General features: G+C 37.7%; 1 protein-coding gene across 2 annotated transcripts; it reads left to right on the plus strand.

The window, feature by feature from the left end:
* The first annotated feature begins 1,143 nt into the window (after window positions 1-1,143).
* Window positions 1,144-18,052, plus strand: mastl (microtubule associated serine/threonine kinase-like). Of its 2 annotated transcripts, XM_026944709.3 has the most exons (13): window positions 1,144-1,600; window positions 4,045-4,182; window positions 5,386-5,525; window positions 5,623-5,711; window positions 5,853-5,959; window positions 6,852-7,014; window positions 7,128-7,294; window positions 8,295-9,401; window positions 10,394-10,535; window positions 11,569-11,589; window positions 13,760-13,873; window positions 15,439-15,540; window positions 17,150-18,052. In XM_026944709.3, the coding sequence occupies exons 1-13, from the start codon at window positions 1,436-1,438 to the stop codon at window positions 17,305-17,307; spliced, it is 2,613 nt and encodes an 870-aa protein (XP_026800510.3). In that variant the 5' UTR covers window positions 1,144-1,435; the 3' UTR covers window positions 17,308-18,052. The 2 variants fall into 2 exon arrangements, with proteins under 2 accessions (XP_026800510.3, XP_026800511.3); XM_026944710.3 differs by lacking the exon at window positions 11,569-11,589.
* Window positions 18,053-18,062: the final 10 nt, after the last annotated feature.

Here is an 18,062-nt window from a genome sequence, read left to right on the forward strand (position 1 = left end):
CTCTACAATTGTGTGCTTCCAACTTTGTGGCAATGGTTTAGAGAAGAAGCACATATGGGTTTGATGGTCAGGTGTCCACATACTTCTGGCCATTATAGTGTATATAGTGATGTTGATAAAGTAATGTTGATGTGGTGTAGGATAATATTATACTAGGGCTTTTTTTTATGCATAAATGTGATGTAAAATAAACAGTGTTTTCTATATGAGAGAAGTGATTGTTTAGTGTGTTAGTAACCCATTCTGACTCCTCACAGCTTTTGATAAATAGATTTCTTATATAAGTATTGATTTAAACCTTCCGCCTGTAAAAATGACACAACACCAGTTTGTTAGACAGAAATACACACAGCATGTAACTGGCTTCTTTTTAGCACCATCTAGTGTTTAATTACTGTTAAATCACAGCGCTGCTGAATTCTCCATTCTGATTGGTCAGAAGGTGTTGATTAGTTTCCTATAACTGCAGCTCTGAGAGTAGCTCTGATTGAGCTGATGTATTTATTAATTAAATATTCATGTGAAAGACTTTCTGTAAGAAAGTGGAAAATAACAGCTGTGGGGGAAAAGTGGCAGAAATGTGCATAATATAAAATTATACATGAATGTATTTGATTTTATGTAAACACAATTAAACCAACAAACAACAACAACACCAATAAAAATAATTATTTTTTTTTAACTCTAACAGAGTCTAACACTATACTTTACAGTTAATATAAGATTATTTTCTTTAGCAAAATGACACTTTAAGCGAGGAATTCCCCTCTTTCAGAGGAAAATAAGATTTTTAATTTTTTTTTTTATTTTGTTGAAAACCGTAGACATGGCAACCCTGTATTCATCCACTTCCGCTTCCATTCCGTTGTTTTCGCGACCGCCAGAGGGCCTGTTGCATAAACCAAACTGATATTAGTAGTCCAGATAAGTGCCTGATGTAAATAAAGAATATTTAAATATCATTAACGAATTCTTAAAAAATATCTATACGTCCCATTGCGTGAAAATGTTAACAAATTAATAGGCATTTAACAGAGATAATTTATAAGACGTTTCTTTTTTTGTTTTTGAACGTAAACAATTGTAAATATTTACGGCCCTCTATACTAAGGCCCCCTAAAACCGACGAGCACATTTCAAATTTCAAAACAATCCTGAAGGTGTGTGTGTGAGAGAGAGAGAGAGAGAGAGAGAGAGAGTAGGGCGATGGTCGTGGTTGATATAAACCTGTTAACTTTTTTATTATAAAGATAGACAGTTTAGATCTGTCATGTATAGTTAGATAGATTAAAGTAATGTTGGTTATTATTGTAAGTAATATAGGTGTGTTTTTAGGTTGCCTGTGTGAATGAACAGTGAGGTAGAGTGATCATTATTGTATATTAATTTAAAGAGATAATCAGTAAGAGAGAGAAAGAAAGAAAGTGCACAGAAAATGGAGGCTGAAGAGAAATCAGTAGTTGCTGCTTGTACGAGTGTTGAAGTGCCCAAGCCGCCCTCCATCGAGGACTTCATGGTGCTGAAGCCGATCAGCCGCGGCGCCTTCGGGAAAGTCTTTCTGGCCCGGAAAAAGAACAACTCCAAACTGTATGCTGTGAAGGTACTCCCAAAAAACAAAAAACAAACACTGTTCACATTCACCTCTCTCATATCCGGGGCTTAAAGTGGGGTTTAGGAGGTGCATGGATCCCAACAATTAACATTAATATCCTGGAAAAGTCATTAAAGGTGCAATAGTCATTTCTAAAAACTCCTTATTTTGTACAAATAACCTGAAAGATACGAAACACACGATAAAATTTAAAGAGTTAATCCCTGGTCGTTAGCACGAGTATATCAAGAGGCTGGGAAAACTCGTTAGGAAAGCTGAGTTCCGGCCCGGAAGGCTTGTTTGTGTTCGGATGAGCCTCCTGTCAGTCATTTTATATAAAAGAACAACAAACTTACTGCGCATGTCTGTTCCTAAATTATTTCTGGTTGCACCATTTTTAAATGTGAATCTGTCAAAACAGAACTGCTAGCTTGTAATTTATGAATCTCCCATAAAGCGAACAAACACGATATAAACAGAAATGAACCATAAACAGTTTTTTTTTAATGATTATCAGATTCTATAAACAAGAATGACGATGTCTGAAGTGACTCACCATGATGTGTATCATTACCATGTTGATATGGTGTGTGTTTACACCAGAGAGACACTGAAAGCGTATCAGAGTTTAGATGTTTATAATCACATTCTTAAAGGAAAGGTGTGAAATATCTGCTCCTGTAATGCGGATGGCACCTGAATTGTGTATTGTACAGTCAGAGAAAGTCAAACGCTGTCTAAAACGTACTCACTGTGGTTTATTACTAGAAGGAAGGGGAAATTGCAAGCAGACGCTGTACGTGTACCTGTACGTGTATGTGTTTGAGTTAGCTTTCTTGTTTGGCATTAATGAATCGATTACACAGTTCAATATTCACTCATTTAGGAGAGAACATGCAGTTCACATAGACTTCTGGTTTTAAATGTCTGTGATCATCAGGTTAGATGAAGTTTGTAGTAATGTTATTGCAGTTCTTGTGACCTCAGAGAATTTCAGACAGCATTTTAATTTTCACGTCCTGTCTGTAAATCGTGTGAATTAAATTGCACTGTTTTCCTCCAATCGTATATGTCCTAGGAACAGCGATGTCACTTCCTGCGCGAATGAGTATTCATTTGAAATGTTCTATAGATGCTACTCTACAAGCCGTCGTAGATCCTGGGGGTGGAGTTTTGTATAATCTGGGAATAGGGGGGTTGGGATTAAAGAGTAAAAAAAAATAATAATTTAAATGTCTAATCAACCAACTTTACTGTTAGAGCCTTAATCTTACCTAATGCACCTTTAAAACATGTTTTCAGGATCTCTGTCACTGTCCAAAGATAAGATAAATGTCCTCGTTTGTCTGTTTTATCATCAAAATTGCAAGTATACTAGGAACATCGATTGAAATGAATCGAGACAACAATCATACATCGATCCTTACTGATTGACTGAGTTTATTGTGTATGATAACAAAAAAAAATACAAATTGCACATTAAAATGCATGGATAACACAAGAAAGTGTAAAACACATTTCCATTGTGGTTCAATAAAAGATCAGATTACAAAATTGCTTTAAAAAAATAAATATAATAAAATACAGTATCTATTAATACTAAACATTGGAACATTGAAAAAGGATTAAGTTTATCTTCAAAGAAGCGATTGAATAAAAATATTTTTACTTTAGATTTAAATATACTCTTAACATATAGGATCTAATTATGAATTGTAATGAATTGTAAATCAATTATTAATTATAAAACAATTATTATTAACAAACAACTGGTGTGTAAAAAAAATCCTATTTTAAAACTTGTGTGTTCATAGGCCAGAAGGGTGATTGGCTTGTAAATCTGCAACTTAGTCAAAATTGAATATGTGTAGGTATGTGTGTATATATATATATATATATATATATATACAGTGTATGTGTCTACTATATCGATAATAAAATTTTTAAATACAGCAATAATTACATAAATGAGTCAATGTATAGTGAAGTATTTTAATAAATAATACACAGCTCGCTATTATATTAAAATATCGTACTCATTTTTACAGTAACATTTTCACATTTATATATATATACATAAACACATAAAGCTGGAAATGTTGAAAATTTCTGGGAATGTCTGTGCAATGACACGATGCAATAATTAATGACAATAATGCAGAAAAATACATCACGATATTTGAAGACATTTTCTCAATACGCTATGTGTGTCGTGAGATTTAGTTTTGACGCCATCTTACTGAGTAAAACACCCACAAAATGAAATCTTTTTTATTCAGACACCATTTTATTCAGTGTTTAATAAAATACTAGTGACTAGTTATAACATGTAATCAGTTCCAGGTTAGTTATGTGTGTAAACTGTCGGGGTTTAGAAACAATGCTGTGTGATGATAGCCGCAGTACTCAGAAACTCGTGTCGTGATTATTCGGTGTAAATGATCTGTTGGCAGGTGGTGAAGAAAGCGGACATGGTGGATAAGAACATGAGTGATCAGATGCGGGCTGAGAGAGACGCTCTGGCCCTCAGCAAAAGCCCCTTCATCGTGCACCTGTATTACTCCCTGCAGACGGCCAGCAAGGTTTATTTGGTATGGAAAAAGCACAAGTTGCAGCGAGGGGACGGGCATTTCGGGCAACATGACTATTCAGACGATGTAATATTCAAATAGGAGATTTAGTGTGAACTGTGTGACACTTTAAACTCGCTACATCAGGTGTTCGCCTTCACAACACAACACATCACATTCCACTTTTAAACGTACGGTGTGTTTAATTACCGTATTTAATTACCACTAGTGACGCTTTTCTCTGAGCCGGATCGATAAGAGTCGACTCTTTCAGCACCCAAAGAGTCTCGGCTCATTGGTCTTTTTTGGTCCGTAAGTATGGCTGAAACTGTTTCATGAAATCTACTTAAATACAGTTTCTACAATCGTCCATTAACAAATACAGTGAGCGTCATTTCCATTTCTCCTGAGAACTGATCACTTCCCCTAATACACTCGATTACGTACAGTACATCTTCAACCAGCAGCAGCGCAGCGGATCCTCCCTGTCACACCGAGAGTCAAACACAAAAATGACTCGTATGTATGAGTCGACTCTCAATGTTCACTTAAAAGGTCCGAGTGGTATGCGAACGGCACGTCCCTAACTTCCACAATCCTTCTTTGGATTGTAAGTCATGCAGGCGTAATTAAAGTTTAATCAAACCCAGTTTTGACCCTTCACCTTTACCTTTCAAAGCTCAACCCCTGAGACAAGCCACTGTTTGACAATCTGTTTGTATAGGTATGGTTAAAATAATAATAATAAGTCTTTGCTTCTCAGTGCTGAATCACATGTTTACCACGGCACTGGGCTAAAATACTGCAGTGAGACAGTTACACCATGATACACTGATGAAAACTACGTCCTGAAAAATAATAAATTGATCCAGTGCACTGACTGAGTAAAAAGAGAAAGGGTCAGGACCTGGAAGAAGGCAGATGCTTTCCTGCAACCGTGTTCGCCGTGCAACTCTGGCAATTTCTATAATTATACATATATATAGTAATAAATAATTTAGACATTAAAATGTATAAAAAAACAACATGGCATTATATAATGAGTAATATCCATAAATACCTAATTTATTATTTAAATTCAGACACTCTCAGATATCAGATATTTGAAAATATAGACTTATCCCTGACTTCAGCTGGAGTTGGTGTGAAACATTTGTCTGTTTGTTGTGAGTTGCTGTTGTGATGCACGTGTATCAGATGAGGCTGTGTGTTGTTGTTGTTCAGGTCATGGAGTACCTGATCGGCGGGGACGTGAAGTCTCTGCTCCACGTCTACGGCTACTTCGACGAGGACATGTCTTTAAAATACATTTCAGAAGTGGCACTAGCTTTGGATTACCTTCACCGACACGGCATCATTCACAGGTACTCGTTACATTATAAGAAGGTGTGCTTTAGAGAAGTAGGCCTCGGTGTCTAGTGTGTTCCCATAGATAAACAGAAACACGGCTTCTTTCTTCAGGGATCTGAAACCTGACAACATGCTGATCAGCAACGAGGGCCACATCAAGCTCACTGACTTCGGCCTCTCCAAAGTGAAACTCGACAGGGGTATGCGAATGTGAAAAATACATCATTCAGCATATTATATCTTATATTATAAGATTTTCCAATCAGAAAAGTAAAGACTTGTTATAAACAAATTAGTGCAGTCTTTTGTATATTGAAGCTTTTTTTTTTTGTCCTCTCTAGAATTGAACCTTATGGATATATTGACCACGCCCTCTCTGGCCAAACCGAAGAAGGATTATTTCCGGACGCCTGGTCAAGTTTTGTCCTTGATAAGTTCTCTTGGTCTTGTAAGTACCACAAGAATCCCATTTTGTAATTAAGAGGACAGATAAACATAGTTTACACTTGGAATATAAAATTAATTTGTATGCCTATATTTTCTGACAAAAGCTTTCACATAAATGATTAAAAAAAAACCAGCAAAAAGTAAGAACAGACGTTAGCTCTTTGTGCTGTGTATATGAGCATGTACTTAAATAATACTTTTAAAAATAATCCATGGAGATTAATTTGTGTTTGTAAGGTGTTTTTATGGTTCTTTAACCTACCACATACCACAATTCTAATCAAATGTTTAAAGAAACATATATATGCAGTTATTTTTTACAAATTAAATTAAATTAAGAAAGAATTCAATGATACTGACTTTTATTTTGTCAACAAAAAATAAAATACACATGCTCTACACATGTACTACACATACTACGCTAACTTTACATAGGCTCTACACATACTACACTAACTCTACACATACTCTATACATGCTCTACACATATGCTAATAATAATAATAGTAACAACAATAACAATAATTTTATTTTAGATAGCACCTTTCTCAGACCCAAGGTCACTTATAACATAATGAAACATAATAATAAGCATAAGCCAACATGTAGAAAACACATAAATAACTCTCCACATTCTCTACACACATTCTACACACATTCTACACACATAACACATACACAAGTCTCTGTGAATTAGCTGTTCCTATAGAAACAATAACATATTAGAACGAGTGCATGAATATAAGCCTGTGATTTGCAGCTGCAGTTTATAGAAAATAAATCAACTGTATAAATATAAATAAATCTGGCCAACAGCACTACGGTATCATTTTCAGTTAGTGCAACGCTGCTACTACTTGTATTTATCTGAATATTGTGTCTCCACTGTGAAGAATACTCCAGTGATGGATGGGAAGCGTCACAGCAGCGCCTCGGCCGTGGCCAGTCCTATGACGTGTGGAAGAGCTGAGCAGAGAAAGAGCTCGCTTTGTTCACCGCTGTTGGCTAGAAGACGAGAGCTCCTGCATTCGCCGATCTGCCCGTCACGAGGCCTCGGTACGCATCCCGTTAATGTTTTTATCATTTTACCTTTAGTGGTATGGATCATTCTCATCTGTTTGTCTAAACACTGTCACTTTGTGTGTGTGTGTGTGTGTGATTTCTTTCAGGAGTTAACAGTGTGTTCAGTCCCAGCGTGCTGGCCAAAAGTCTGACTCCGAGGCTGATGAAATCCAGGAAGAGGTTCGAGTCTTTAAGTGTTGGCAGTGCTCACTCGTGCCTGCTGCCGTCCAGCGACTCGGAGAGCTGCGTCAGCCCGCTGTGGGAGGACGAGCAGGTAACACCGCTTTACACCCACACTTTATTACTCACTGATGCTAATGAGGATGAGCTACATCATTTAATGCTAATGGGGTCCGGTTATTACTGTGCCACAGGTGCGTCCTGATCATTTTTTAATGGAAAAGAGGATATTTAAAAAAATAAATAAATAAAAAATCCCCCTCAATTAACATTTACTCAATTAAAAACTCTCATTGGACCCAGATGAAACATTGTACTGAATTTTAAATTTTTTTTTTTTTTTTTTTTTTTTTTTTTTTTTTTTAAATATATGCATTTTTGAAAATGTATATACTGTACATATACCATATATTATATATACAAATATATTTCCTACTTTTCCATTATAATTTAATTTTGTCATCTTTAAAAGTACATTTGAATTTAGGTTTTTTTTTTCTCCCCTAAAAAAAGAATAAAATCTTTAATTGGAAACAATTGTGCTGAATTTAAAAATAAAAATTTTTAAAGTGTGCAAATTTTTTTTATGTAAATGTGTATATACATGGACATTATATATACATTTTTAAAAATATATTTTCCCTATTTTTCTGTTCATCATATAATTAACAATTATAATTAACAAAATTAACAATTACTCTCATCGGACCCATCTGAAAACTTGTACTGCATTTTAAAATTGTGAAATGTTTTAAAATTGTACAAAAAATGTGTACATTACAAAAAAACAGTATATGCAGATACTGCACAAGTTTAAAATATGTTTTTCTTACTTTTTTTTTTTTAAATAGTTTGATTTTTTTCAAATAACATTTACCTGGCAGAAAACAACTTACAGATTTTTAAATTATTATTATTATTATTATTATTATTTTGGCCACACTACTGTGTTGCTGGAAGTTTGTTACCAAACCTGTATCATGTGTTAGATGTGCATCATAGAAAAAAGTCATGATGTTATCACGCTAGCATCACTGATGACATTGTATTATAAAGTAAGGTTTTAGCGTGCTAATAAGCAAAATTTTCTGCAGTTGCAGAAATTAGGAGGAGATGAAAACATCCCGCCTCCAAACATAAAGAACGGAGCTGACAAAGTTGGGCACAAACTTCCCGTGGCTGCTGTGGAGGGAAAGATGAGCGGTGAAGTGTGGATTCCTGGATACGACACTCCTCAGACACCTCTTCACAACTCGGGCTCAAGATCACAGGCTGCAAGTAAACAACGTCCAGTTGAAGTGGATTGTAGAAATGGAAAGCCGAATATTTCAGCAGGAAAGAGACTCCCGTTCACTGACTCTGATCTCTGTGTGACGCCTGGTAAGACTCCGCTCAAACCATCGTCGGACAACAGGCTTACGAAACCTGAGAGGAGCTTCCTCGATGTTTGTAGGTCTTTAGAGAAAGGATCTGCTCTAAAACCAGGCTCGTCAGTGAAACGAGACTTTACGGAGGTGGACAAAAGCCCCGAGCAAGCTGAGATCCAAGCAAAGAAGAGCAACACCGAGTACAAGCGATGTTTTCCCATTCCGGAGAATGACTCCAGACTCCATACGGGTCTGACCGGGATTTTCTCTGCTGTCGGTTTGGGGAATGACGGAGGAATCCCGAAACAGTCCAGCCCTACAAAAGTGGCCAAGAATCTTTTGTGCGAGCTGGAGGAACCGGGCGAGAACATGACCATCTCCGGCCTCACTTCCTCTCCCCAAGAGGTGAGACGAAGCCTGAGCTTGGACTCGGATAGCTCGGTTCATGAAATGTCTGTGATCACGAACACACCTCCTCCACGTGGAGCAAAAGATGCTCTGGCGTCCTCATTTGAGGATGAAAATGAAACATCTGCCATTATAGAAGCACCGTCTTTATCAGCGTCACCGAAGCATCACGAGGAAGACCATCACCTCCATGTTGCCTCAAGCAGTCTGCTCAAATCACCTCCGTTCCTCAAGCCTAAGAACGTGGTGGCCTTCAGAAGCTACTGCAGCTCCATCAACCGCTCCAACCTGTCCTACAGCTCGCGCCTCAGCTTGGCCTCGATGGACGGCATGGACGTGACGATGTCGACCTCGTTCCAGACCGCGCCTGCCGCCATCACGCCTGTGCAGAAGAAGAGACCCAGCCTCAACAGCTCACTTTACCAGGTACACATGTGGGTCAGAAATCAGAGTAGTAAATATATCCGCTAGCAAATTTTATTCTTATTGCCGTCTTACTTAGCAATATAGAGAGTACCGACGTCAATGAGAAATAACGGAGCCTAAAACAATCCTGTTCCATGTTTTGTGAAAACTCCTAATAGCAGGTGGCAGCAATTAAAGCCGCCTTTGTGTTACAGTTTTTATTTTGCATTATTGCTCATGGAAAAAAAATAAATAAATAAATAAAATATTTCTATAATATAAATAATCATTTTTAAATGATATTACATGCTGATTAGAGAAACTGCACATCAAGATTCATACTGGAAAAGACTTCGCTCCGGATGTAATTCAAATCGCAGGTTTATATTCATGCGCTTGTTCTAGTAGGTTATCGTTTCTATAGTAACAACTCATTCACATGAACACGGATGGCGGAAGCTTCACATAATCTAAGGCTAATAATAAACAGATAAATACCACTATTTAACAAAGTCAAATGTATAATTGTTCATATGGTGAAGTTTTCTGTAAGGATAAGTTTATTTAATATTTATGGAAGGAGTCTCCAGTGTCAGTGCTTTGTAAGATTCAGGAAGTTTCCCGACTCAGGAAAGTGTTCGGGACAGAGGAGTTTACGCTTGGAGGTTTCTCAGTAACATAAGATGTGTTTTTTTTTTGTATTATCCATTTTAAAAGAGAAAAAAAAAGAGCTGCTGGTGAGGGAACGACTCGCAGCTATAGCAGCTATAATGTAAGTGAGAACAGGAACTAGCTTGTCTCATGGACAGTTGACCTTTATATTAGCAGCCGACGAAGTCACTTGTCCCGGTGTCTCACATGTCCTAGTGAGGGGTTGAAGGGCTACAATTTTACACATTGCATTTTAGGAAACGGCTCTACCACACATGGATTATGAATTTTGATTTCTTTAAATGATGCATGTCTTTAGATTCCTCGTTTGATTGATTGATTGTTCATGTTTTTCCTCCTAGACCCCTCAACCGATGACCATGTCTCATACCCCTTATCGAACACCCAAGAGCGTACGTAGAGGTCCAGAACCAGCGGAGAATGCCCCAATCCTCGGGACCCCTGACTACCTCGCCCCAGAGCTTTTACTAGGGAAACATCACGGTAAGAGGAAACTGGAGTAACTACCGTCAACGCTAGACTGCAGTCCTCATCCTGCACTCACACCAGCACTGTTTTTTTCACATCACATCACTCAGAATTTTCTTCTTTGGTCACCTGTGGACATTTCTATGTTTTAGTTTACTGCTGGTTGCCATGGTTTCACTAGGTTAGTTCGATATCCACACAAGCTAGCTAGAAAACGTGTATAAAATCTCCAATCTGACCAGGAAATTGCTTGTGTGTAAAACGTATCCGTAGAGTCTGTCTGTCTCAGAATGAGCCTGAAATGATTGTTATGATTTCTGCTGCCTGTTTGATGGTCTTAAATACGCTTAACCTTTTGGAGAAATTGAGAACATCAAGCCTGTAGCAGCACACTGAGCAACACAGACTAGTCTAGGAGCTGCGTGCAGGAATGAATACGTGAAAACAATAAACATGGATAAGGTTTCCTAGTGGAGGAAAAAAACACCAGTGTCTCTTCTTTTCTTTTTTCTCATTTACGTAAATTTACGCTTGATTTTTGGCGTGGCTCGTTCCGCACTCTTTTCAGTAACAGTCTCCTTATTGTTACGTTGAGTTGCTGCTGGTGTGAAGGCAGGGTCAGTGTACTGTCTGTCATGTGATATACAATCGCCGAACACTTTAATAGGAACACCGGTACACCTGTGTATTCATGCAATTACCTAATCAGCCACTCATGTTTGTTTTTCCCACCATTTTGTGTAAACTCTAGAGACTGTTGTTAGTGAAAATCCCAGGAGATCAGCAGTTTCTTGAAATACTCACACGGACACCAACTTGTTGATATTTGATGTAAACGTTAACTGAAGCTCTTGACCCGTATCTGCATGATTATAGACGTTGCACTGCTGCGACATGATTGGCTGATTAGATAACTGCCAAAATAGACAGGTGTACAGGTGTTCCTATTAAAGTGGCCTGTGAGTGTAATTGCTTTATTTTATACAGTAGTTAAATGTCTGATGCTCTGCACACTGAGCAGCTTCCTCATTGCCCCTTATGTTTTTAGTTGCAGGATCAGTTGCGTACGGTGAGTATGATGTATAGTTTTGTGCTGATGCATGAGCGGGCCACTTTTCCATAAAGGAATACTTCATCCAAAAACACACACGTGGCTAATAATGACTGGAAGTTTAGTAGAGTCAGTTAAGTGTTAGTTGTTAAGTACATTACTAGCCACAGACCATTGGTTGAAGTATCTTTTATGACCTTTGCCAGGGGAAATGGCTGACTAATTTCAGTAATGTGAATGGGTATCCTGCTTCCATGATTGACCGAGCTTGATGCTTGCAGCTTCACTGATGCTCTGTGAACTTGGGAATAATGGGATAATAATTTTGTTGGTAAACTATGTACAGTAACAGACGCTTCCCAGCCAGTGCTGTCGCTTTTTTTTTATTTTTATGAAAAGTTAAATGCCGTAGTATTTGGGTCACCTGGCTGTAGTGCGATAAGGCTCAGCCGCGCTAGTGTTTCGTTACTGAAATATCACAAGCAAAGTTACTTCCATTGTAATGAAATTCTCTGTGAAGAACTATTACTCATTGCTGACTTTATGTAAAGTTGTTAAGTTCAGGTGAAGGGGAAGGAGAAGGGGAGGTGCTTCAAATTGCAACGTAGACGATCCAGAATGGAGGATGGAGTGTATAGCCAAGATGTTTGACATACTTTCCGACCAAACTATAAATTATTCCATAAAAAGCAGTAGTGGTATACAGCCAGAACTGGATTAGCTGTCTTTTATTATTTATTTATGTACTTCTTTAGTTAGTTATTTTTTAACATTTATGGTTACTGTGTTAGCATGTTATCACCAATTCGTACTTGATTTCCTCTAAACTAGATGGATAGCCAACTCCTCAGATTTTCCCCTCATTCTCAGCACAGCCAAAAAACTAAGCAGGAAATGGGGGGCTTTTTATCGTGGCCATTCTTTCAGTTTTTGGCACGGCCACATATTACACAAGAGAAGGTGTGAACTTCACATTTCTAGAGTGACTGTCGCTTTAGAAGGTGGAATGAATTAAGAAAAGTGTGGACTGGCTGGGAATTGGGACAACATCTGCTCTAATGGGCTGTAATGATTCTTCCAGTTTAATTGGTGGTGCTGTGAACATTACTGGAGGACCAGTGGCCCAAAGAACATTAATTTCCAAAATATAAGCAAATATTCATGATTAGTAGTGATGTTTAGGGTATTAACTGACTGTAGGGCCTTTCGCACCGCTTTAGTTCCAGAGTTAAATTTACAGTACTAAAGTACAGGGCGATTTTGCGTGAACTATTTCCCAGTACCGTTTAAAGGGTTGCATTCACACCGACAGTGGGCACTAGGAAGTGACGTAAGCCGGTCGACAGCGACGTCATTTGTGCGCGGCGTTCAACAACGGAAACAAAGAAGAACAACGGAATCAACCGGAGGATGGAGGACGCTGTGATCGGAGCTGTGTTTGTGTTGTGTCTTGCGTCCATCTATCGCTGTTCTCCATACGTGTGAAATAAGTTGACACTACAGTATGTTTACACAGCGTTTTAAATCATGGCAGGTGAGGGCGTTTTCGTACGCGATTGGCCAATCAACGTCTACTTACATCAAGGATAGTACCAGTTGTGCTGGTTAGACCCTGCTCCGGAGTAGGAGCTAATTTGGTTCTCGAAAAAGGCAGTCCGGTACTAAAATCTCACCCAGTTCTGGAGGTGAGAAAATGCCAAAAAAGTGGGTAGTTCCACAATTAGTTCAGGTACTATGAAAAGGTTCCCGCGGTGCGAAAGGCCCTTAAGAGGACTCATGTTTGATTACTAGTACACTTGGTCATGTTCTCATAGAGGAAAAGTAAACATTGGCTGGAAAGTAACTAAAACAAAACATAAAAGGTGACCTTATAGAAAAAGAGGACTATCCCTAAATCTGCTGCTTTTCTGAATTATCCTTCAGGCTTAAGACCATCAGTGATGAAAATGCAAAAAAAAAAAAAAAAAAAACTACAAATGATTGAAACTACATACCTAATGTAAATTTGTCTCAAATTTTATTTTAAGCTATTAATACCTTTCATATCCTCACTCCAAAAATCAGATTAACCTCCTCCTGCTCTCACAGCTGTGCAGTAGGCTCGTGGTCACGCTCTAACACACTGGAGGACGTTGAGAGAAAAGTGAAATGTTAAATAAGACTGTGATCTTGTTTTCTCCCTCCACAGACTTCATGGTGGACTGGTGGGCGCTGGGCGTGTGCCTGTTCGAGTTCCTCACCGGAGTGCCTCCGTTCAACGACGAAACTCCTCAACTCGTCTTCCAGAATATTCTCAACCGAGGTCACTGGCTCTCTTATAACCGTACAAAATAAAATTACAAATCTGTAATGTATAGATAATCAAACTAGGAACTTCATGATGATTTATTGTGGTTTTATTCATCTTATCCTATTACAGCATGCATCAAATCAATAGAAATACATTTGGGACAATATACTGTATCTTACACCGCAGTACAGGAGCGAATAAAGATGTATGACAGAGTAATCCCATGTTCACACTGCCTTGCCTTAATCACTTCATACTGATCCATAGTGAGTGTTCCGGTTTTACGTTTATGGCCAGTTGTTCTGACATAATTTCATATTTAACAGGTTTAAACGGTTTGATGTACCAAATTAAGGTGGTGAAGAAATTAGCGCTGCTCTGTTCTGGGTTTGTGTCATAGATAAGGAAGTGGAACGTCAATTCCTGTGTGATGTCACGATGGAAACTGTTTATTTGTGATGTCATAGACGAGACGGCACAACCTGTTTGTGATGTCATAGACAAGATGGTAGAAACGGTTTATGATGTCATAGATGAGACGGTACAACCAGTTTGTGATGTCATAGACAAAATGGTAGAAACGGTTTATGATGTCATAGATGAGACGGTACAACCAGTTTGTGATGTCATAGACAAGATGGTAGAAACGGTTTGTGATGTCATAGACGAGATGGTAGAAACGGTTTGTGATGTCATAGACAAAACGGTAGAAACGGTTTGTGATGTCATAGATGAGACGGTACAACCAGTTTGTGATGTCATAGACAAAACGGTAGAAACGGTTTGTGATGTCATAGATGAGACGGTACAACCAGTTTGTGATGTCATAGACAAGACGGTAGAAACGGTTTATGATGTCATAGATGAGACGGTACAACCAGTTTGTGATGTCATAGACAAGATGGTAGAAACGGTTTGTGATGTCATAGACGAGATGGTAGAAACGGTTTGTGATGTCATAGACGAGATGTCACCTGTTTCTTTGCAATTTCTTTCCAATGCTAAATTCATTTTCATTTTCATTCTTTTGCCGTGTGTTAGTGAGGCGAATCATTTTCGGTGTGTGGAATCAACTCCAATGCTTTGGGTTTGACTCAAAGTTTTCAATGCCTAGGATCAGTGAATCAACCCTTTATGGGATCGACTCTGATGTGAACTGAAGGCAGGATGATGACTTGACACACAAGCTATATTAAAAATATACATTGTCTATGCTAAGAAAATTAAACAGTGTAGCGTTTAACAAAAAAAGAAAATATATTTTCACTTACTTACAAGTTAATTGATTCAAATGACTTTGACCATGTTCATTTTCAACACATCAAGTTCTCATATAAACTTCAGACCTTTGACCAAAGTATCATGAGATAATATTTTCTGATAGGGCAGGAAAGACAGATCAATATCACCATAAATGTGCGATACGGCTATAAAACATGGATCCGTGATGTCATGGATAGGAAAGTGGAACTTCAGCTTTTCAGTGTTTCAATGCAGTGAGATAGAAAGTCAGTACTTTAAGTACGTTAGGTTGGATTGTTTAATTCTGATGCGTATGTTTCTAATAATGTGAACAGATATTCCATGGCCTGATGCAGAAGAGGAGTTATCCCCCAACGCTCGAGGTGCCATAGAGATTCTCCTCAGTACAGACGTCACCAAACGGGCTGGGCTTAAAGGTGAGGACTCCACGGAGCACCATGAAACATGCCATGACATTAACTCCTTCAAGTCAGGGTTCAGGATTTATTCACAGTATCTGATTTCTGATTTTTCTTACAGTCCTGAGTATGTTCGCTTGTGCTTACATTTAAAAACATCTTCAAAAAAAAAAAAAAAAAGACAGAGAGAGACATTCCAGTCAGTAAAACTAACTAACCAACTCTGGATACTTTTATTTCTCCATTCCAATACAGTGCTAGGAATGTAAAAAAAAAATTAAAAAAGTAGTAATTTAAATGACTTTTATTCATATTATTCTAGTTAATTTATAATTATCTTGCTAATAAATGGACGAACTGCATTTCTTAAGGTCTCACTTTCACAAATGAGCATCACTGCTGCCCATGAATGTTGATTAAACACCACTGATTATATTATTTTAAACCTTTTTTTGTTTAACGTTTAACCTACCCACCATATGAAGCATTTCACTGGCTAAAACTAATTCTAAATGTTGAAGTTATTTGTTCTTGTGATGCTATGGTGAATTTATTAAAAGTAGATTTTAAGCTCTAAAACTCACCTTCCACAGTTTGGCTTTTATAAGCGTCGCTGCTGCACACTAAGATTGTAAATATACTTTTAATTTGCTGTACGTTGTGTTGTGCAAGAGTTTGATCTTCTCCAATATTCCTGTTCTTAACCACTTAAACATTCACAACAGTTTACAGTCACCTGTTTGATTATTATACCACAGCGCTGTGGAATTCTCCATTCCGATTGGTCAGAAGGTGTTGATTAATTTCCTGTAACAGCAGCTCTGACAGTGCTGCAGGTTTCTATTAATGCGCTCGTTCTAACATGTTATTGTTTCTATAGTAACAGCTCATTCTCAAATCATAATTTGAGAATTAATAAGAAATAAAAACATTTATGTTTAACATTTATGGAAGGGAGACTCCAGTGTCGCTAACAGTCTAAGGTAAAGCTGTAATTTGAAGTTTTCCGACTTTTCCGACTTTTTCTTGAGGACGGAGTTTTGCGCTTTGTGGTTTTGAACACTAAAATGATCAACTGCGTTTTTTTTCTACCTCCAAGAGAAAGTGAGGGAACGACTGTTTATAGCTGCTATAATCCAAGCAATAACCAAGAGGAACCACCTTGCTTTGTGGACGTTCCACAATATTAAATGTAGCTATAAATGGATAAAAAGTATATATATTGTTCTTTAAAAATGTTAATTGTTGGCAAATTGCTGTGGTATGAGAGGAATAATACACTTCAGGACGTGATGTTATAGGAAAATAATCAACTCAGTGGTGGTAACAGTAACTCAGCTTCATCACACCACCCTGTTGTTGATTATTTTCCCACAACAGCACACCCCTGAGGGTTTGATTCCTTACCTCTTGGTGCTTGTGGCTCAATAATATCCTTTAATTTTGTTAATTAATACTCGACCTCAGAGACTAGAGTTTATTTTATGGAAATTTGATCATTTATGAGCATAAATGCTACGTGAAATTTTTTAATGTCTTTTTTAAGTATGTGAACAGTGATTTTTATTTATAAACAATATAAATATGTTTGTGTGTCTTGTTTTTCTGGGGTTTTTTTTTCCTCCAGAGCTGAAAGAGCATGCGTTCTTTGCGGGTTTGGACTGGGACAATCTCCAGAACCAGGCCATGCCTTTCATTCCCGAGCCCCATGACGAGACCGACACGTGCTACTTCGAGGCAAGAAACACTGCGCAACACCTGGCTCTCTCTGGCTTCAGTCTCTAACACACACACACTCACACACTCTGACTTGCACATACGCACTCATGCTCGTGAATTTCCTGACTATGAGTGTAATGACTGTGATTCTTTCTTCCTTTCCTCATCACTTTGCTAATGATTTATGACTCTTGAGTCAGTTGTTCTGACTCGGCTTCTACAGAGACATTTTCAAAAGTAGTGAGATGTAGCACGAAGCTATTCATTAAACTCCTCAGCGCTGACTGTATGATTCTGTCCACGATTCAGACAAAAACAGATCTCAGATCAAAACTCTAAATATTACACATTTTATATATATATATAAGCCCTGTTGGTGTTAGTTAATATTATTTTGGTGTTTTGTGTGTCTGTATGAGTAATATATTGTTCCTGCTGCTATGTGTATATACTCTAACTTGCTGAGGGTTTCAGAGATCTGGGCTTAAAATATCATTTGCGTTTCAAATGTCTTTAGCGATGATCTGACCTGCAAAACAGCATCTTTTTTTTTTTTTTTTGGATAATGTGCCACACAAAAACTGATTTTTCTCACGTTTCAGTGTGTTAGATAAAACTGTTACATGGTGTACAACTTCAAATAAAATCCTTTTAATATCTCAGAATTGTATTTGTGTAAATGCGATTTGTAAGCATTACACACTTCTGAGTCAATGTTTTATGTTTTTTTTCGTCATGTTTCCTTTCTACACTCTCAGAAATAATTATTACATGGTGTGGAAGTTCAAATAAAATCAGATTAATATCATCATCCTGGGAAC

This window comes from Pangasianodon hypophthalmus, chromosome 1 (assembly GCF_027358585.1).
Source record: "Pangasianodon hypophthalmus isolate fPanHyp1 chromosome 1, fPanHyp1.pri, whole genome shotgun sequence".
In the NCBI taxonomy this organism is placed as follows: Eukaryota; Metazoa; Chordata; class Actinopteri; order Siluriformes; family Pangasiidae; genus Pangasianodon; species Pangasianodon hypophthalmus.

Bases quoted from the DNA above. Each gene is read 5' to 3' on its own strand.
- mastl (XM_026944709.3), top strand. From the start codon at position 1,436: ATGGAGGCTGAAGAGAAATCAGTAGTTGCTGCTTGTACGAGTGTTGAA. The intron at 5,526-5,622 runs GTACTCGTTACA...TTCTTTCTTCAG, and splicing joins CGACACGGCATCATTCACAG to GGATCTGAAACCTGACAACA. The intron at 5,712-5,852 runs GTATGCGAATGT...TGTCCTCTCTAG, and splicing joins CAAAGTGAAACTCGACAGGG to AATTGAACCTTATGGATATA.